Raw genomic sequence first — 21,654 nt, forward strand, 5'->3', positions numbered from 1 at the left:
TGCTGCCTGACACCCAACACTAGCCTGCAAGGGCACCAGGAAAGGATGGAAGAGACAGGGTGCCTAGGGAAGGGTGGGTCTGAGTGTGAGGGGGTGAGTGAGCTTGTCTCAGAGCCCGACGCTGGCTAGTGGTATCTGCCTTACCCAGGCTGACCCAGCTGTCTCTGATGCACAGATAGGCGAGGGCCTCACACACTTCAGAGGGAATTCACACCCACATGATGAGGCTGAGAGGAGCAAGACGCACAGATGCATGGCAGGCACCAGGAGAACCAGGCTGCTCTGCTCTGCTGGGGATCCATGTGCTGTCCCCCTCTGTCTCTTGACTTTATTTTCCACCAGGAGAGCACCTCCCTTAGTACCCTTGGGAGGTAAGGGACAAACAAAAACACATGATGACTAACCTCAGGCCCAAGCCCCTGCTGAGAGGGGTCCAGGTTGGGGGCTGTCAAGAACAAGGAGGCACAAGGCACCCAGAACCCATCTAGTCCAGCCTTTAAACTGTGAGGAGAATACAGGGAGCTCAGCAGCAAACTCTGAAGGAACCCCTGGGCCTGGGTCTTCTCCAAAAACCCCCGTTCTCTCCTCTAGGGAAAGCTCACCACTCCTCACAGCGATCTGGTATCTTGAGCTTCAGTTTCTGGCCGAAACTGGGGGCTCCTGACGGAGTTCCCTCCCACCTAGAAAACCTTTGGTGCAGTCTGATTGCTCCAACACCCACAGAGCAGGATTCAGGTATCCTGGAGAACTTGGGAGGTCCCTATCCAGAGGTCTGCTGCCCTGCCAGGCGTGGGGCAGTGGGGACTGGGACCCCACTCAGACCTCGCTGGGGCAAATGTTTTGGTTCTCACAACAGCCCTAGTGAAATCAATCCTAGGCACTCCCATTTGGTCCCACCAAGACCATTTAATTTCTCTGTAGAGTAAGATGACACGAAAGAGCCAACTGTGGAAACGGTGAGGTGGGAGTCTGAACCCATTTAGCTGTTCTCAGGGGGCAAAGGGTGTTGACGGTGGTTTTCATCTGCCACCTGCCTCCTTGAGACCCAACTGGCCTGAGTGTGCACAAAATGGGACCTTCTCCTTGGGTCCACCAGGCTGGGAGGCACCCTTAGGTACCCGGCTCCTCATCACAGCGGCAGCCTTCTCGGTTCCACATCTGGTTCTCCTGCCGAAGCCGCTGGTTCTCAGTCCGGAGCCTCTCGACCTCGGCAGCCAGCTCCTCCACCTGGCGGCAGGACTGCTGGCCAGTACACGCCTGCAGCTGCTGCAGCCTCCTAGTCTCCTCCTCTGCCTGCGACAGCCGCTTCTCCAGCTCCAGGTAGTCTCGCACCAGCTCCTGCTTGCTGCGGCCCTGCAGGCTCTCGGTGTGGAAGCGCTCGTAAGTCTCAGAGAAGTCCTTCCGCTGGAATTCACCATGCGCTCGGCCCCGCCCATCACTGTCCCCGGCCTCACTCTCCCCACTGGAACCTGGGTGGGAAATCCCATGGGGCACATCCAAGTTGGGCTCCTCCGGGTCTCGGTCATTCATCAGGAACTGGGTGGTGTTGTAGGGGGCCACGGGCTGACCTTTGGCGAACATCTCCTCGCGGACCCGGGAGGCCCTCTGGCTCTGCCTCTCATCCCGCTGTTGTTTCTCAGCCCAGCTCAGCTCCAGGTAGGGTCGCCAGTGCCGTTTGCGCTTCGATGGCCGCCGACGGTGTTTCTTCCGGGCCAGCACAGCCTCCGCTGAGCAGCCCCCTGGGTTCTGGGTCCGGGGACTCCTACTGTTCCAGCCCAGGCCACCGACAGTCCCAGCAAGATCTTCATCCTCTGAGTGGCTCTCCATCCGGGGTGTCAGGGGCAGGGAACCACCAGAGTCATGAGGCCCAGGGGGTGTTTGGGGGCTCCCCAGGGCACCAGAGGTCTAAAGAGAGGGAGGAGGAAGAAGGATGGATCAGACAGCCTGTCCTTGGAGGTGGAACCCTTCCCTCTCTACCCAGTTTGAAGCCAACCTTCCCACACTCAGCTAACTTGGTCACTCTTAGCCCCTCACCCTTTTGCAACCATTTGTTTACAAAGTGACCTGTCAGGCCGGGCGCGGTGGCTCAAGCCTGTAATCCCAGCACTTTGGGAGGCGGATCACGAGGTCAGGAGATCCAGACCATCCTGGCTAACACGGTGAAACCCCGTCTCTACTAAAAAATACAAAAAACTAGCCAGGCGACATGGCGGGCGCCTGTAGCCCCAGCTACTGGGGAGGCTGAGGCAGGAGAATGGCGGGAACCCGGGAAGCGGAGCTTGCAGTGAGCGGAGATCCGGCCACAGCACTCCAGCCTGGGCAACAGGGCGAGACTCCGTCTCAAAAAAAAAAAAAAAAAAAACAAAGTGACCTGTCTACTTCTGTCCCCCAGCTTTCCCCAAGTAAACTCATGGTGACAGCAGGAATTTTGCCTGTGTGTTTCACTCTGTAATTTCAATGCCTAGAATAATACCTGGCACTGAGTAGGAGTTCCATAAATACTGTCCAAATGAGTAAAGTAGGAGAAGAATAAAACTGGGATAGAAGATGGATCTCGATGCATTTGCTTGATCAGAAGCCCAAATGCCACTGGCTCTTCCCTCTTCCCAGAAAGCCTGACTTTCAAACACAGCTGGCTTCATGGGCAGGTGACCTGTTAAGTTCCACAGAGGCCTCACACCTGGCTTCATGCTGTCCTTGTCTTAAACATATTATTTTTTAAAACCCTTATTTTATTTCATTTTTTGAGACGGAGTCTCCCTGTCACCCAGGCTGGAGTGCAGTGGCGCAATCTCAGCTCACTGCAACCTCTTCCTCCGGAATTCTCCAGCCTCAGCCTCCCGTGTAGCTGGGATCACAGGCATGTGCCACCACGCCCGGCTAATTTTTTTGTATTTTTAGTAGAGTCAGGGTTTCACCATGTTGGCCAGCCTGGTCTCGAACTCCTGACCTCAGGTGATCCACCCACCTTGGCCTCCCAAAGTGCTGAGATTACAGGAGTGAGACATTGCGCACGGCCTAAAATAAGTTTTTTTTTTTTTTGAGACGGAGTCTCGCTCTGTCGCCCGGGCTGGAGTGCAGTGGCCGGATCTCAGCTCACTGCAAGCTCCGCCTCCCGGATTCACGCCATTCTCCTGCCTCAGCCTCCCAGGTAGTTGGGACTACAGGCACCCGCCACCTCGCCCGGCTAGTTTTTTGTATTTTTTAGTAGAGACGGGGTTTCACCATGTTAGCCAGGATGGTCTCGATCTCCTGACCTTGTGATCTGCCCGTCTCGGCCTCCCAAAGTGCTGGGATTACAGGCTTGAGCCACCGCGCCCGGCCTTCTTTTTTTTTTTTTTTTTGAGATGGAGTCTCTCGCTCTGTTGCCCAGGCTGGAGTGCAGGGGCGGGATCTCAGCTCACTGCAAGCTCCGCCTCCCGGGTTTACGCCATTCTCCTGCCTCAGCCTCCTGAGTAGCTGGGACTACAGGCACCCCCCACCTCGCCCAGCTAGTTTTTTTCTTGTATTTTTTAGTAGGGACGGGGTTTCACCGTGTTAGCCAGGATAGTCGAGATCTCCTGACCTCGTGATCTGCCCGTCTCAGCCTCCCAAAGTGCTGGGATTACAGGCTTGAGCCACCGCGCCTGGCCGAAATAAGTTTTTTTTTAGGCTCAGCGTGGTGGCTCAGGCCTGTAATCCCCAGCACTTTGGGAGGCCAAGGTGGGCAGATCACCTGAGGTCAGGAGTTTGAGTCCAGCCTGGCCAACATGGTGAAACCCTATGTCTACTAAAAATACAAAAATAAGCCAGGTGTGGTGGTGCATGCCTGTAATCCCCGCTACACAGGAGGCTAAGGCTGGAGAATATGGGAGGCAGAAGTTGCAGTGAGCCAAGATTGTACCACTGCACTCCAGCCTGAGTAACAGAGCGAGACTCCATCTCAAAAACAAACAGGCCAGGTGAGGTGGCTTACGCCTGTAATCCCAGCACTTTGGGAGGCCGAGACAGGCAGATCATGAGGTCAGGAGATCGAGACTATCCTGGTTAACAAGGTGAAACCCCGTCTCTACTAAAAATACAAAAAAATTAGCCAGGTGTGGTGGCGGGCGCCTGTAGTCCCAGCTACTCAGGAGGCTGAAGCAGGAGAATGGCGTGGACCCAGGAGGCGGAGCTTGCAATGAGCTGAGATTGCGCCACTGGGCGACAGAGCGAGACTCCATCTCAGAAACAAACAAAAAAGATCTTTTATTTTTAGAGACAAGGTCTTACTCTATTGCCCAGGCAGGAATGCAGTGGTGCAATAATAACTCCCTGCATCCTCAAACTCCTGGGCTCAAGCAATCCTCCTGCCTTAGCCTCCCAAGTAACTGGATCCATAGGCATGCACCACCACACCCGGCCACTATCTTTAACTTTTTAATAAGTTTTGAATAAGGTGCCCTTTTGCACTAGGCCCCACAAATTATGTAGCTGATCTTGCTTCCAGCTACTTGCATGGCTTTTTCTTCATCTTTTTTTGTGTGTGTGTGTGGGACAGTCTCACTCTGTTGCCCAGGCTGGAATGCAGTGGTGCCATTTCGGCTCACTGCAACCTCCGCCTCCCCGGTTCAAGCGATTCTCCTGCCTCAGCCTCCTGAGTAGCTGGGACTACAGGTGTGCACCACCATGCCAGGCTAATTTTTGTATTTTTAGTACAGATGGGGTTTCACCCTGTTGGCCAGGCTGGTCTGGAACTCCTGACCTCAAGTAACCTGCCCACCTCGGCCTCCCAAAGTGCTGGGATTATAGGCGTGAGCCACCACACCTGGGCTTTTTTTTTTTTTTTTTTGAGACAAGAGTCTCACTCTGTTGCCCAGGCTAGAGTGCAGTGGCCCGATCTCAGCTCACTGCAACCTCCACCTTTCAGGTTCAAGTGATTCTCCTGCCTCAGCCTCCAGAGTAGCTGGGATTACAGGCACCCACCACCATGCCCAGCTAACTTTTTGTATTTTTAGTAGAGACAGTGTTTCACCATGTTGGCCAGGCTGGTCTCAAACTCCTGACGTCAAGTGATCCACCTGCCTCAGCCTCCCAAAGTACCAGGATTACAGGCGTTAGCCACTGCCCCCAGCCACCTTTTTTTAACCTTTTAGAGCTTAGTTCCAATGTCACTTCCTCAGGGAGCCCCTCCTTGACCACCCTACCTAAAGTAGACTCCCCATCTCACCTCCCTAGTGATTCTATCATGTCACGCAGTTAGCACATAGCATTTAGCATATGGCCATTTAACATCTGTCTTCCTCATGTAAGAATGCATCTTGGCTGTCTGTCCAAGTCACCACTATATTCCTATGCACAGCACAAGGGCAGTGCTCAGTAAATATCTGTTAAGTGGCCTAAAGCTTATAAGATAGGGAGATCCAAAAGATATTGGGAAATAAGACTTACAGACGAGCATGGTGGCTCATGCTGGTAATCCTAGCACTTTGGGAGGCCGAGGCAGGTGGATTGCTCAAGCCCAGGAGTTCAAGACCAGCCTGGGCAACATGGCGAAACCCCATCTCTACCAAAAATTACAAAAAATTAGCCAGGCATGGTGGTGAGCACCTGTAATCCCAGCTACTTAGGAGGCTGAAGTGGGAGGTTGAGGCTGCGGTGAGCTGTGATCATGCCACTGCACTCCAGCGTGAGTGACAGAGTTGGAGTCTCAAAAAATAAATAAATAAAATAAAAATAATAATTTTAAAAAACAGAAAAATAAGACTCCTCTCTCTATCCTTCTGGCATAAAGAAGATGTAGCAGGTCGGTCATGGTGGCTCATGCCTGTAATCTCAGCACTTTGGGAGGCCGAGGCTGGTAGATCACCTGAGGTCAGGAGTTCGGGACCAGCCTGGCCAATATAGCGAAACCCCATCTCTACTAAAAATACAAAAAAATTGGCCAGGCATGGTGGTGGGCACCTGTAATCACAGCTACTTGGGACGCTGAGGCAGGAGAATCGCTTGAACCTGGGAGGCGGAGGATGCAGTGAGGCGAGATCATGCCACTGCACTCCAGCCTGGGCAACAGAGTGAGACTCTGTCTCAAAAAATAAAATTAGGCCGGGCGCGGTGGCTCACGCCTGTAATCCCAGCACTTTGGGAGGCAGAGGCGAGTGGATCACTTGAGGTCAGGAAATCGAGACCAGCCTGGCCAACATGATGAAATCCCATCTCTACTAAAAATACAAAAATTAGCCTGGCGTGATGGCGGGCACCTGTAGTCCCAGCTACTCAGGAGGCTGAGGCAAGAGAATCACTTGAACCCAGGAAGCGGAGCTTGCAGTGAGCCGAGATCGCGCCACTGCACTCCAGCCTGGGCGACAGAGCGAGACTCTGTCTCAAAAAAAATAAATAAATTAAATTAAATTAAAAAATAAAATAAAATGATGGAACATATTTATTCCAGGCAGAAGTTGGTAGTTGGCATCACTCTCCAAAATGAATGGCAGGAAAGAGGTCCTCTCCAAGGAGAGGGAGGGTCGGCCTCCAGTCTGCAGTGAGAGAGTTCCAGAACTTATCTAAGAGGTAGAAAGGTTCTGTCAAGACAGTATAGGCTCAGGGCATCTGTTTATCTCTGTTGTGGGAAGGGTGGGAGTACTGGGTGTGGGAGATGGGAAATGAATTGCTCTAAGTCTGTGGTTTGGACAATTTCTAATAATAACCACTACCACTGGTATGTTGTTGAATAATACGCAATGCAGTTCAGAGACATGTGAGCATGGGTCCATGCACACAGGGTGTGTACTGAGGAATGTAGTGTATACGCAGCCTTAAGAGCCAGGCATATGTCATGTGTATTTTGCAGACCCTGAAGAGAATTTCAGGGAAAAGAAGGTATGTCAGGCTGTGTATGTGTATGGGGTATGTAGGTATGTGGAGTTTGTTGCGTTACTTCACCTGCAGGGAGATCACTAAATATAAGCAATAGCCCTTGTCTCCACCAGTGGCTTGGGCCAAATGAGATAGAGCTGTCGCCCCACCTGGGACAGGCAAGGCCACTGAGATGCCAAGGCAGGGTGGCTTGTTGGTGTGCACAATCAGTCACATGTTCCCAGCCCTCAGTAAAAGCGCCCTGTTGATCCTCCACCCTCACCCAAGCAAACCCAGCCCCCTAGCCCTACCTACTGCCTCCCTCCTGAAGACTTGGCCCTCTACCACCATGACCACTACTGTAGATAAGCTGTGTGACCTGGCTGAACATTGTAGCCCTGACATGTCATGAATTCCAAATTCAGTCAATCCAGAAAACACGGAATAGGCTAGGCAGCGTGGGTCAGAAGCTCTCTGACCCCTGTCCTAAGCTCCCTGCTCATCTATAGGGGTGCATGGACTAAGGAAGAATGGGTAAGGGCAGGTAGTGAGAGAACACGGGCTGAACAAGCATGGGTTCCTGTTGCCAAGTTAGAAAGTGGCATCCTCTGAGGGTCTGATACAATCTTTCTCTCCCCTCTTTTGCGGGTTACATCCTAACCCCTACCTCCATTCCAAATTACTTCATTGAGACAGTATGACTTCATCACCCAGGCTGGGGTGCAGTGGCGTGATCTCAGCTCACTGCAACCTCTGCCTCCTGGGTTCAAGTGATTCTCATGCCTCAGCCTCCCAAGCAGCTGGGATTACAGGCACGCACCACCACACTGGGCTACACTGGGCTAATTTCAGGGTTTTTTTTTTTTTTTTTTTTTGAGATGGAGTCTCACTCTGTTGCCCAGGCTGGAGTGCAGGGGTGTGATCTCGGCTCATTGCAACCTCTGCCTCCCAGTTTCAAGCGATTCTCCTGCCTCAGCCTCCTGAGTAGCTGGGATTACAGGCACCCGCCACCATGCCCAGCTAATTTTTTTGTATTTTTAGTAGAGACGGGGTTTCCTCATGTTAGCCAGGCTGGTCTCGAACTCTTTTTTTTTTTTTTTTTTTTTTTTGAAGACGGAGTTTCCCTCTTGGTGCCCAGGCTGGACTGCAGTGGTGCAAATTCTGCTCACAGCAACCTCTGCCTCCCAGGTTCAAGCGATTCTCCTGCCTCAGTCTCCCAAGTAGCTGGGATTACAGGCATGCGCCACCACACCCGGCTAATTTTGTATTTTTAGTAGAGATGGGGTTTCTTCATGTTGGTCAGGCTAGTCTCAAACTCCTGACCTCAAGTGATCCGCCCACCTCGGCCTCCCAAAGTGCTGGGATTACAGGCGTGAGCCACTGCGCCCAGCTTCGAGCTTTTTTCTTTCTTTTTTTTTTGAGAGAGTTTTGCTCTTGTTGCCCAGGCTGGAGTGCAATGGCACGATCTCAGCTCACTGCAACCTCTACTTCACAGGTTCAAGTGATTCTTCTGCTTCGGCCTCCTGAGTAGCTGGGATTACAGCCGCCCATCATTACGCCCATCTAATTTCTGTATTTTTAGCAGAGACAGGGTTTCACCATGTTGGCCAGGCTGGTCTTGAACTCTCGACCTCAGATGATCCACCTGCCTCAGCCTCCAAAAGTGCTAGGATTACAGGCATGAGCCACAGCGCCTGGCCTGTTTTTTTTTTTTTTTTCTTTTTTGAGATGGAGTGTCACTCTGTCGCCCAGGCTAAAGTGCAGTGGTGTGATCTCAGCTCACTGCAACCTCTGCATCCTGGGTTCAAGTGATTCTCATGCCTCAGCCTCCTGAGTAGCTGGTATTACAGGCATGTGCCACCCTGCCCAGTTAATTTTTGTATTTTTACTAGAGATGAGGTTTCACCATGTTGGCCAGGCTGGTCTTGAACTCCTGGTCTCAAGTGAATTGCCTGCCTGGGTCTATTCCAAATTATGAGCCAAAAACTCTTCTTTCTGCTTCAGACTTGGTTCTTGGCCTGGACAAAACGCAAACATTCAACCCAGTCCCTCCATGCCCTCTTTGAACTTGAGGTCAAGGCAATGTTCTGTTGTCAGAAGGCCCTAAGTTTAAACCCTGGGTCTGTTGCTTGTAGACAGCATGATTCTGGAACAGGTATTTCAGGTCTCAGAACCTTAGCTTCTGGGAATTAGAAATACTTCCTACCTGAAAGGGTTACTAGGATTCTTTTTTTTTTTTTTTTTTTTTTTTGAGACAGAGTCTCGCTCTGACACCCAGGCTGGAGTGCAATTGCGAGATCTTGGCTCACTGCAACCTCTTCCCCCTGGGTTCAAGTGATCCTCCTGCCTCAGCCTCCCAAGTAGCTGGGATTACAGGCACCCACCACCACCATGCCAGGCTAATTTTGCATTTTTAGTAGAGACAGGGTTTCGTCATGTTGGTTAGGCTGGTCTTGAACTCCTGATCTCAGGTGATCCACCCACCTAGGCCTCCCAAAGTGCTGGGACTACAGGTGTGAGCCACCACACCCGGCCAGTTACTAAGATTTCATAAGCTAGCACAGACTGGGATTCCGGCCTATTGCCTAGTGGACTCATCAAAATACTGGTTTTCCAAATCTACCAACATATCTGAGACAAGAAGTTTGGATCTCAGCTGTGGGACCCATGCTTGGGGTACTCGGGCGGGCAGGAGGGCAGGGGCTTACCTTGGCCTCCTCCAGGGCTATTGGTGACTCTGCATTACAGGCGGTCTGGTTCGGAGTGGCCATCATCTTCCGTTCCAAATCTTTCAGCAGACACCTGGAACTAGTGACACCTGCTTTGAACAACATCAGAAACCCAAGTCCTGAAGGAACGTTCTCAGGAAGACTCTGGCTGCCCAGAATTGTTTGCCCAGGCAGCGGCAGCCATTTTGTACCCCAGCTCTTCATACCCTTATTCTCTTTTTTTTTTTTTTTGAGGCGGAGTCTCGCTCTGTCGCCCGGACTGGAGTGCAGTGGCCGGATCTCAGCTCACTGCAAGCTCCGTCTCCCAGGTTTACGCCATTCTCCTGCCTCAGCCTCCCGAGTAGCTGGGACTACAGGCGCCCGCCACCTCGCCCGGCTAGTTTTTGTATTTTTAGTAGAGACGGGGTTTCACCGTGTTAGCCAGGATGGTCTTGATCTCCTGACCTCGTGATCCGCCCGTCTCGGCCTCCCAAAGTGCTGGGATTACAGGCTTGAGCCACCGCGCCCGGCCTATACCCTTATTCTCAAATGCAGGCCCCGAAGGCTGCCTCCACCGCTGGTTTTCACACCTCCAGCCAGCAAGGGGCCAAATGGGATTCAGGGGCCGTTTTCCCTGTCCTGTTCCTCGGGTCTCTCACCAGGGCTCATGTCCTGTACTGTCCTCCTGGAAGTCATCGAGGCCCAGACTGGCAGCCAGGAAGCCAGGTGTAAGCTCTGTTTCCCCAGCCACCAAAGGGGAAAAGGAGGACTGCCTGGGAAGGCTGGGAGTGCAGCGGAGCTGCTGCTGCCACGGGAGAACATGGAGCAAGCTCAGGAGTCCTTTCCCACTGTCTCCAGGGGCCTCAATCTTGATGCAGCCCTGCACCCCCAACCTTCTCCCCAAGCTGGGCTCCAAAGGCCAGAAGCACAGCTGGGACCTGGGCCAAGCCTAATGCTGAGGCCTTTTCCTCTAAGGTCATGGCCTGCCTCCCTCCTTCCTCTCAGAAAGGGAAACAGGGGAAAGGGGAAAGAGGTCTTTGCGCTACATGCAGCTGAGCGGGAAACCCAACTGGGATAAGGATGGATTTCTTGGAAGAGGGGAGAGAGTCATGGAAAGAGGTTTTGCAAAAGTGGAACTGACCTATTCGCTGTCAAGGGCTATGCACACCACTACATCTGTGTGTCTTTCTGTGCGACTGCCTGTCGGTGCAATTCCCAACGCCTCAGCCCTACCTCTTGCTGCAGTTGCAGCAGCTGTGGTCAAGCCGCTCAGGCCACTAAGATGGGGGGAGGAGATAGCTTGGACGCGCGGTGCCTGCTGGGGATTGTAGTTCTTTTAGCCTGAAAAGCGATCCAAGCGCCTGTCACGTCAACAGCCACACCCGAGACTCCAAAACCCATCTACCCTTGCGCGGGGACAGAACGCGCGTGCATCGCTGCCTTCTTTGATTGGTTAAGCCTTCTGCCAATATTCTCACTTTCGGCAACGATTAGCTGTGAGGAGGCACAACTGGACCCGCCTTCTCCGAACTCATTAAAGAGTTCATTGATGGCGTTAATCTTTACGGGGCAGAAAAGAGATCCGGCTAAGATGGGCGGGGCAGTATGCGCGGAGGGATCCTTGGCCTTTGAGGAAGGCGACGAGAAGATCGGCGGCCATCGCCGCCATTTTGGGCTGGGAGGAGGCAGCGGAGGGACTCGCTGCGCAGTGAGAGCACCCCGTGGGGGGTGGTCCGGGCGCGGGGAGAGGCCGGGCCGAGTGGGCTGCCTGAAGTGGCGGCGCCGGGAGAAGGCGGGAAGTGGGACCGGGGACCAGGGAGGGTGAAGGTTGGAGTCTCCCCGGCCGAGCCCGGTCCTCAAAATGTCCCGGCAACCCCGCAGCCTCGCCCCTCACAGAATGCGGGGTTCTTTGGTGATTACCGCGTGTTTCCCGAGACCCCAGCAGGGGAGAGGCTGGTGAAACGGCTCTCCTCTGCCGTCCTTCTACAGGGGCGCGGATCCTGAGGCCGAGCTCTGCCAACTTCCCTCCCCACCCCCATTCGGCCTGGGTATGGCGGCGAGGTCCCGCACAGAGGGACTCCCACTTCTACTGGAGAAGTGGGGCGACGCCAGATTCCAGAGGCTGGCGCCGCGGGGGAGGGCGGAGGTCGCAGGTCTGGCCGCAAGTCGGCGTGGCAGTCAACTGGAGGCTCCGAGAGCGGAGATCCCAGTGCACCCACCTTACCTCGCTTACACCAAAGCTCCATCTCGCCGCCCGGGGTGCGAAAAACCACGGCCCTCTTAAACTACTGTAGCAACCACTAATTCCCCCTGGGACCAGCTAGATAGGGGCACGTGGAAACCTTCACGAGCCCGGTGCCTGAAGGTCTTTGAGGCTCTTGCCCTCAAGATCTCTCCCTTTCAGCCCCGATTCTCCGGACACCCTGACCTAGCATGTCGCCAGCCTGTTGGTGAAAAGCCTGAAGTGTGCTGCCCTACTTCTCTTGAAGGTTTACACCAAAGGGATGAGGTTTTGTGCTTTACAGGCTTGGGGCACAAAGTCGGAGTCACTGCGGCTCCGAAATAGAAATGGAGTTGCCCATTTCGTATGCTTCATCAACATCTGCTTGCATTTTGAAATCCGAGTCTTAACTTTTACAAAACTTGTAGAGAAATGGCTGCCCTCCTAGAGGGAAAAACGAACTACAGTAATTCCAATTCCAATGTAATAATCTTTGTAAGGCCACAGAATCTTTCCAGTTTAAAGATTTTTTTTTTTCCCCACGGACTAAACAAAATCAGAGTATTTTGTGTTCTACTGGTGCATTGTTACTAGGTAACCTCTATTTTGAAATTCCAAGTAATTGAAAGATCACTTTTGTAGGTCCTAAATGCTACCAAAATAGAAGTTGTAGTTTTTATCTACTTAATATATATAGCATTTAAGAGATGAGGAGACCTGCTTTGAAAGAATAAACTCTTAACCTTACAGTATAGCTGTAGCAGCTTCTTAAAGATTGAAGTTTGATGTGAAGTTCTTTTATTGAATTGCAGGTTAAACCATCTTATTTTCTACTGCTTGAAATCTAAATCCAGAGAGATTTGTGGCTCAAGGATATCTTCAAATAAAAGTTTTGTTGCTAAAGTGTCAGTTAAAATTATGGCTAGGTAGGTTCTGAAGTAGGAGAGGCTTTGACGTAGCAGGGTGACTGGCAGTGAATTTTGTGGGTACCTTGTGATGAGTGTCATTATCAGTTACAAATGGTCAAAACATGCCTAAGCCTTCAGCCTTACTAAAAGTTTTCCAAAACTTGGCCCAGCATGCTGGCTCACACCTGTGATCCCAGCTCTTTGGGAGGTGGAGGCGGGTGGATCACCTGAGGTCAGGAGTTTGAGACCAACCTGGCCAACATGGTGAAGCCCCGTCTCTACTAAAAATACAAAAGTAGCCGGGTGTGGTGGTGCGTGCCTGTAATCCCAGCTACTCGGGAGGCTGAGGCAGGAGAATCGCTTGAACCCAGAAGGCACTGTTTGCCGTGAGCCTCTCACCATTGCACTCCAGCCTGGGCGACAGAGCAAGACTCCATCTCAAAAGAAAAGAAAAAAAAGTTTTCCAGAACTGAAGTTCTGCTGCTCCTATTAATAATTTTTCTTCAGGGCCGGGCGCGGTGGCTCAAGCCTGTAATCCCAGCACTTTGGGAGGCCGAGAAGGGCGGATCACGAGGTCAGGAGATCTAGACCATCCTGGCTAACACGGTGAAACCCCGTCTCTACTAAAAAATACAAAAAACTAGCCGGGCGAGGTGGCGGGCGCCTGTAGTCCCAGCTACTCCGGAGGCTGAGGCCGGAGAATGGCGTAAACCTGGGAGGCGGAGCTCGCAGTGAGCTGAGATCCGGCCACTGCACTCCAGCCTGGGTGACAGAGCGAGACTCCGTCTCAAAAAAAAATAATAATAATAATAATTTTTCTTCAGTTGGAGTGACAACTCCATAGCGTTAACTTTTTTCCCTCTGCTCCCCAGATATCTTACAACTGGATTACAGAATAGGATCATCATTGACTAGGGTCCTCAATCCAAAACTGGAACCACTTATTCCTAACTGAAGCTTCAGTACACTTGATCCCTACTGTGGGTTGATTTTTTACCTACATATGGCATGTTGCCTCTACACTGATCAAGAGATGTGAGCTTTAAAAAGCTCACTAACTTGGTGGGACTTAGATAGTCATAGGAGCAGAAAAGAGTTTTAAAGATGATCTTTGTGAGGCTTCTGTCAAGAATTTAATGGGGGAGGATCCTAGACATTTGTGATTCATCCTCCATTATAAAGTAATCTAGTGAAACTTTTGAATGCTACTGAATGGCAAATACAGTACCAGCGGCAGAAATTTGTTACTCATTTGTAAATGAAAGTTACTATCCTTAAGGTGGACCCACAGGCTTTTCCATTCTTTGCTAAGAAAAATTGGGAATAGGCCAGGTGCAGTGACTCACGCCTGTAATCCCAGCACTTTGGGAGGCCAAGGCAGGAGGATCACAAAGTCAGGATTTGAGACCAGCCTTGCCAATATGTTGAAACCCTGTCTCAAAAAAAAAAAAAAAAAAAAGGCCGAGCGCGCTGGCTCAGGCTTGTAATCCCAGCACTTTGGGAGGCAAAGGCAGGCAGATCAGGAGGTCAAGAAATTGAGACCGTCCTGGCAAACATGGTGAAACCCGGTCCCTACTAAAAATACAAAAATTAGCTGGGTGTGGTGGTGCGCGCCTGTAGTCCCAGCTACTTGGGAGACTGAGGCAGGAGAATCGCTTGAAATGGGGGAGGGGGCGCGTGGAGTGGAAGTTGCGTTGAGCCGAGATCACGTCACTGCACTCCAGCCTGGGCGACAGAGCTTCATTCCATCTCAAGAAAATAAAAGAAAAAATTAGCCAGGCGCAGTGGTGGGCGCCTGTACTCCCAGCTATGAACCCGGGAGGTGGAGGGTCCAATAAACTGAGATCGGGCCACTGCACTGTAGCCTGGTCCACAGAGTGAGACTTCGTCTCAAAAAAAAAAAAAAAAAAAAAAGGGGGGCGGGCGCGGTGGCTCAAGCCTGTAATCCCAGCACTTTGGGAGGCCGAGACGGGTGGATCACGAGGTCAGGAGATCAAGACCATCCTGGCTAACACGGTGAAACCCCGTCTCTACTAAAAACTAGCCGGGCGAGGTGGCGGGCGCCTGTAGTCCCAGCTACACGGGAGGCTAAGGCAGGAGAATGGCGGGAACCTGGGAGGCAGAGCTTGCAGTGAGCTGAGATCCGGCCACTGCGCTGGAGCCTGGGTGACAGAGCCAGACTCCGCCTCAAAAAAAACAAACAACAACAACAACAAAAAAAAAACAAAAAAAGAAAATAAAAATTGGGAATAAAACCGGCATATTAATGGCCTCCTGGTTTATCTAAAGAAAACACAGGCCGGGCGCGGTGGCTCAAGCCTGTAATCCCAGCACTTTGGGAGGCCGAGACGGGCGGATCACAAGGTCAGGAGATCGAGACCATCCTGGCTAACCCGGTGAAACCCCGTCTCTACTAAAAAATATAAAAAAACCTAGCCGGGCGAGGTGGCGGGCGCCTGTAGTCCCAGCTACTCGGGAGGCTGAGGCAGGAGAATGGCGTAAACCCGGGAGGCGGAGCTTGCAGTGAGCTGAGATCCGGCCATTGCAGTCCAGCCTGAGCGACAGAGGGAGACTCCGTATCAAAAAAAAAAAAAAAAGAAAGAAAACACAGGACTAAAGGACTGAAAATTAGGAACTCCAAGCTCTATTTCTGTGTGTGCTGCCATTGACTTGGTTGGCTTGGCCAGAGGCCAAATACTGATGATGAGGCCAAGCTGGTCATTTTGTTGCTTAGTCTGTTGTTCATCTACTGTTCAACCAGACTTTCAACTTCCTCCTCAGCTCTCCACTCTGAGATGAGTTGTGTTATGCTTTTATGACAAATTCTACAAACTCTTATGTTCTTTATGACAAATTCTACAAACTCTATGTTCATAAGTTTCCTCATTTGAAAATGGTATCAGTGCTGTCTCCCTCATAAATACCTAGAGGAGTAACTAGTCTTAAGTCCCTATGTAAACACCTACTCCCTGTAACTTTGTTATATGAGAACTTCACAACGAATGCTTCAAAGATCATTGGGGCAGTTGGAAAGCCTGCCTTACCAAAGTGTGGCCTTAGTTGTCCATAGTACCACAAAAGAGCCATCCAAGTAGGCTGAATGAGGATCAGTCTCTCAGGGTGCCCACTGGTTGTTTCCATGAAGTCATGGATGCTCATTTTGCCTGATGGCCAAATCCTAGGGACCAGTGACTATGTGTAAGTAGGATTTATTGACAGAGGTAGGAGTTATTTAAAATTTTTCCTACTGCCTGTATAATTGCAGAAAAGGACTAATTCTTTACAGTGATTCCCCCTCTTTGGGATGAAGATGCTTGCTTCTCTTTGGTTTCCGCAGTTAATCAATTTTTTTTCTTTTTTCTTTTCTTTTTTTTTTTGAGATGGAATCTTGCTCTGTCACCCAGGCTGGAGTGCAGTGGTGCAATCTTGGCCCACTGCAACCTCCGCCTCCTGAGTTCAAGCGATTCTCCTGCCTCAGCCTCCTGCGTTGCTGGGATTATAGGCACTTGCCACCATGCCTGGCTAATTTTTGTATTTGTATTTTATTTTATTATTTTTTATTGTTTTTTTGAGACAGAGTCTTACTCTGTTGCCCAGGCTGGAGTGCAGTGGCATAATCTCAGCTCACTGCAACCTCTGCCTCACAGGTTCACGCCATTCTCCTGCCTGCCGAGTAGCTGGAACTACAGGCACCTGCCACCACACCCAGCTAATTTTTTGTATTTTTAGTAGAGACGAGGTTTCACCGTGTTAGCCAGGATGGTCTCGATCTCCTGACCTCGTGATCTGCCTGTCTCGGCCTCCCAAAGTGCTGGGATTACAGGCGTGAGCCACCGCGCCCAGCCTATTTTATTTTTTTTGAGATGGAGTTTCGCCTGGTTGCCAAGGCTGGAGCGCAATGGCGTGATCTCAGCTCACCACAACCTCCGCCTTCCAGGTTCGAGCGATTCTCCTGCCTTAGCCTCCTGAGGAGCTGGGATTATAGGCATGCGCCACCATGCCGGACTAGTTTTGTATTTTTAGCAGAGATGGGGTTTCTCCATGTTGGTCAGGCTGGTCTTGAACTCCCGACCTCAGATGATCCTCCCGCCTCGGCCTCCCAAAGTGCTGGGATTGCAGTCAATGAGCTACCGTGCCCGGCCTGTATTTGTATTTTTAGTAGAGATGGGGTTTTACCATGTTGGCCAGGCTGTTCTCGAACTCCTGACCTCAGGTGATCTGTCCACCTCGGCCTCCCAGTGTGCTGGGATTGCAGGTGTGAGCTATGGTGCCTGGCCAGTTAATTTTTTATGCTCGTTTGTTTAGGCCCTGACATCCTGTTCTTGATTTTTTTTGGCAAAAATTTGGCCAAAGATTGAAACTTTGCAGTTGCAAAGTATGATTATTATCCTTTGGTCAGCAGTTGCCATGGTGTTTAGGGCTGAATTTGACATTCTTTTTTTTTTTCTTTTTGGCATGATCTTGGCTCGCCACAACCTCTGCCTCCCGGGTTCAAGCAATTCTCCCTGCCTCAGCCTCCCAAGTAGCTGGGATTGCAGCAGCTCACCACCACACCCGGCTAATTTTTGTAGTTTTTTTTTTTTTTTTTTTTTGAGACAAAGTCTCACTCTGTCACCAGGCTGGAGTGCAGTGGCATAGTCTCGGCTCACTGCAACCTCCGCCTCCTGGGTTCAAGCGATTCTCCTGCATCAGCCTCCCGAGTAGCTGGGACTACAGGCGGGCGCCACTATGCCTAGCTAATTTTTTATGTATTTGTAGTAGAGACGGAGTTTCACTGTATTGGCCAGGATGGTCTCGATATCTTGACCTTGTGATCTGCCCACCTTGGCCTCCCAAAGTGCTGGGATTACAGGCGTGAGCCACTGTGCCCGGCCAATTTTTGCAATTTTAGTAGAGACAGGGTTTTACCATGTTGGCCAGGCTGGTCTCCAACTCCTGACCTCAGGTGATCTGCCCATCTCGGCCTCCCAAAGTGCGGGGATTATAGCCGTGAGCCACTGAGCCTGGCAACATTCTCTTTTTAAAAAAAATAACTTTTATTTCTAGCCTCAATCATTTACACTTTGTGTGAGAAAGAATAAAGCAGAATTGTTATTGCAGTGATGTTGTGCAAATGTGAAAAATAGTACTTTCCCCCAAAAAACAAACCTCGAAACCCCACAAACTCAAATGTACTTAAGTACTTAATTTTCAAATACTATTTAATTATAACCAACTTTCCCACCACACTGTTGTGAATATTTGTTGCTAGCTGTTACGGGTATAAGTGATCAAGGGAACAACTGATGCATTACCTAATGCTTGACTAAATATAGCCAGCCTTTGGGTAGGTAGACTATTAGGTTGTGGCTTTCGTTGTTTAAGTCTGTGGAGTCCCTCTTTGGTTTCTCTGACTTTTGCAGTCATTAGGGCAGAGTATATTTATTTACATTTCTCCAAGCAAAGTCTTGCTCTTTTGCCCAGGCTGGAGTACGGTGGTGCAATCTCGGCTCACTGCAACCTCCACCTCCTAGGTTCAAGCAATTGGCCTGCCTCAGCCTCCTGAGTAGCTGGGATTAGAGGTGCCCGCCACCATGCCTGGCTAATTTTTGTATTTTTAGTAGAGACAGGATTTTGCCATGTTGGCCAGGCTGGTTTTGAACTTTTGACCTCAAGTGATCCATCTGCCTCAGCCTCCCAAAGTGCTGGGGTTACAGGTGTGAGCCACCATGCCTGGCCTAAATTTACTTTTTAATGGAGAGGAGGCTGGTCTTTGTTGCCTGTGTTGGTAACTATGTTGCCTAGGCTGGTCTCGAGTGCATGAGCTCAAGTGGCCCTCCTGCCTCGGCTTCCCAAAGTGTTAGGATTACAGGCATGAAGCCACTGTGCCTGGCCTGTCTAATCTTTATTATGCCTCCCCTCTTTAGAGATACCTAGTATATTTTTCAGAACTAAACCAATCTGGAACTCCCTGGCTCTCTCTCCTAAAACTCCGAAGTCTAAAGGACCCTGTCTCCTGAGGGCTCTAAGAAAAGCTGTCCAGCTAGCTGTGTCAGTTTGGGAAGCAGTTTTTCCTGATTGAATACCTAGGCCCCAGTAGGAAAAAGGGAACAAACTGAAATTGCTAATTTGTAAGCCTGGTCTTTTGAGTAGCTCAGTTAAAATGCTTGACAGAGGACTTAAGTGAAAGGCTAGAGTGGGCTTGGGGATCATTTGTCATCAAAGCGCCGTTTAATATAGGTAAATCAGCTGGGTGTGTTGGTACCTACCTTTAGTCCCAGCTACTCAGGAACCTGAGGTAGGAGAATCACTCAAGCCCAGGAATTTTGAGGCTGCAGTGAGATATGATAGTGCTACTGCACTCTAGCTTGGGCAACTTGGGCAACTAAGGGAGACCACAGCTTTTTTTTTTTTTTCAAGACAGGGTTTCACCATGTTACCCAGGCTGGCCTCAAACTACTGAGCTCAAGCATTCTGCCCACCTTGGCCTTCCAAAATGCTAGAGTTACAGGTGTGAGTCACCGGGCCCAGCTGAAACCCCAATTCTCAAAAAAAAACAAAAAAAGCTTTTTTTTTTTGAGACAGAATCTTACTCTGCTGCCTAGACTGGAGTGCAATGTGGCATGATGTCGGCTCATAGCAACCTTTGCCTCCCGGATTCAAGTGATTCTCCTGCCTCAGACTCCCGAGTAGCTGGGATTACAGGCACCCACCACCATGCTCAGCTAATTTTTTTTTTTTTTTTTTTTTTGAGACGGAATCTCGCTCTGTTGCCCAGGCTGGAGTGCAGTGGCGTGATCTCGGCTCACTGCAAGCTCCACCTTCTGGGTTCATGCCATTCTCCTGCTTCAGCTTCCCAAGTAGCTGGGACTACAGGCGCCCACCACGCCCAGCTAATTTTTTGTATTTTTAGTAGAGACAGGGTTTCACCGTGTTAGCCAGTATGGTCTCGATCTCCTGACCTCGTGATCCGCCCGCCTTGGCCTCCCAAAGTGCTGGGATTACAGGTGTGAGCCACCGCCCCCGGCCAATTTTTGTATTTTTAGTAGAGACAGGATTTCACCGTGTTGGCCAGGCTGGTCTGGAACTCCTGACCTCAGGTGATCCACCTGCCTGGGCCTCCCAAAGTGCTGGGTTTACAGAGGTGAGCCACTGCACCCAGCTTCTTTTTTTGTATGTGGAGTTTCACTCTTGTTGCCCAGGCTGGGGCTCACTGCAAACTCCGCATCCCTGGTTCAAGTGATTCTCCTGCCTCAGCCTCCCGAGTAGCTGGGATTACAGGCATGCACCACCACGCCTGGCTAATTTTGTATTTTGTATTTTTAGTAGACATGGGGTTTCTCCATATTGGTCAGGCTGATCTCAAACTCCCGACCTCAGGTGATCTACCCACCTCAGCCTCCCAAAGTGCTGGGATTATAGGCATGAACCACCATGCCCGGCCTAACTTTTTTTTTTTTTTAATTAAAATATAGGTAACTAATTCTCCTCTCTGCCAGGAGAGCAATATGCTAGTTAAATGTTTCAATAGAAAGTGTAGAACTAGGAGACTGGGTGTGGTGGCTCACGCCTGTAATCCCAGCACTTTGGGAGCCCGAGGCAGGTGGATTGTGAGGTCGGGAGATCGAGACCATTCTGGCTAACACGGTGAAACCCGGTCTCTACTAAAAATACAAAATAATTAGCCTGGCATGGTGGTGGGCGCCTGTAGTCCCAGCTACTTGGGAGGCTGAGGCAGGAGAATGGTGTGAACCCGGGAGGCGGAGCTGGCAGTGAGCCGAGATCATGCCACTGCACTCCAACCTCGGCGACAGAGCAAGACTTCAACCCCCCCCACACACACACACACAAAAGTGTAGGAATAGGCTGGGCTTGGTGGCTCACAATTGTGATTTTGGGAGGCCGAGACTGAGGAGGGCGATTGCTTGAGCCCAGGAGTTTGAGACCAACCTGTGCAACAGGGTGAAACCCTGTCTCTCCAAAAAAAAACCAGGAAAAAAAATAGCTAAGCATGGTGGCAAGTACCAGCTACTTGGGAGGCTGAGGTGGGAGGATCGCTTTATCCTGGGAAATGGAAGTTGCAGTAAGTCCAGATCACGACACTGCACTCCAGCCTAGGCGACACAGACCCATCTCAAAAAAAAAAAAAAGGCCGGGTGCAGTGGCTTATGCCTGTAATCTCAACACTTTGGGAGGCTGACACAGGCAGATCACTTGAGGTCAGGAGTTTGAGACCAGCCTGGCAACCATGGCGAGACCCCATCTCTACTAAAAATACAAAAATTAGCCAGGTGCGGTGGTGTGCGCCTGTAATCCCAGGTACTCGGGAGGTTGAGGCATGAGAATCACTTGAACCCGGAAGCGGAGGTTGCAGTGAGCCGAGATCACGCTACTGCACTCCAGCGTGGCGACAGTGAGACTCCATCTCAAAAAAAAAAAAAAAGTATAGAAAGTATTAATACAAAATTGAAATTTTCAATAAGCCTCATCATTGTAAGAATATAAATGCAAAATAGAAAAGGTAAAATGCTAGTGCCTTTGAAAGCAAAATTCAGACATGCATAGCTTAAGGTAAACTGATGTATAAGAGTTACTTATAATTTTATATATATATATATATGTATTTTTTTTTTTTTTTGGAGACAGTTTCGCTCTTCTTGCCTAGGCTGGAGTGCCGTGGCGCAGTCTCCTCTCACTAAAACCTCCGCCTCCCGGGTTCAAACAATTCTCCTGCCTCAGCCTCCCAAGTAGCTGGGATTACAGGCATGCACCACCACACCCGGCTAATTTTTGTATTTTTAGTAGAGACGGGGTTTCTGTATGTTGGTCAGGCTGGTCTCTAACTCCCGACCTCAGGTGATCTGCCCACCTCAGCCTCCCAAAGTGCTGGGATTACAGGCATGAGCCACTGGGCCCAGCTTAGATATTTGTATATTTGAAGACTGGACTGAATTTGTCTTCTAAAACATACTTTTTCTGATGATAAATGCATTTATAGTCTTTCCAAGATTCATTTTGTAAGTAT

At 50.5% G+C, this 21,654-nt stretch overlaps 1 protein-coding gene across 11 annotated transcripts; it reads right to left on the reverse strand.

Annotated features, from left to right (window-relative positions):
* Nucleotides 1–881: 881 nt before the first annotated feature.
* HEXIM2 (HEXIM P-TEFb complex subunit 2) lies at nt 882–12,520 on the reverse strand. 11 transcript variants are annotated; one of them, XM_033182687.1, is made up of 3 exons: nt 11,746–12,520; nt 9,522–9,631; nt 882–1,905 (listed from the first exon to the last, which is right to left on the reverse strand). In XM_033182687.1, exons 1-3 carry the CDS (start codon nt 11,765–11,767, stop codon nt 1,111–1,113), a joined length of 927 nt encoding a protein of 308 aa, XP_033038578.1. In that variant the 5' UTR covers nt 11,768–12,520; the 3' UTR covers nt 882–1,110. The 11 variants fall into 11 exon arrangements, with proteins under 11 accessions (XP_033038578.1, XP_033038580.1, XP_033038587.1 ...); XM_033182689.1 differs by having other exon boundaries at nt 11,442–12,520; XM_033182696.1 differs by having other exon boundaries at nt 9,522–9,621; nt 11,746–12,514.
* Nucleotides 12,521–21,654: the final 9,134 nt, after the last annotated feature.

The sequence above is a fragment of the Trachypithecus francoisi genome, unplaced genomic scaffold, assembly GCF_009764315.1.
Source record: "Trachypithecus francoisi isolate TF-2019V2 unplaced genomic scaffold, Tfra_2.0 Lachesis_group20, whole genome shotgun sequence".
NCBI classification, from domain to species: domain Eukaryota; kingdom Metazoa; phylum Chordata; class Mammalia; order Primates; family Cercopithecidae; genus Trachypithecus; species Trachypithecus francoisi.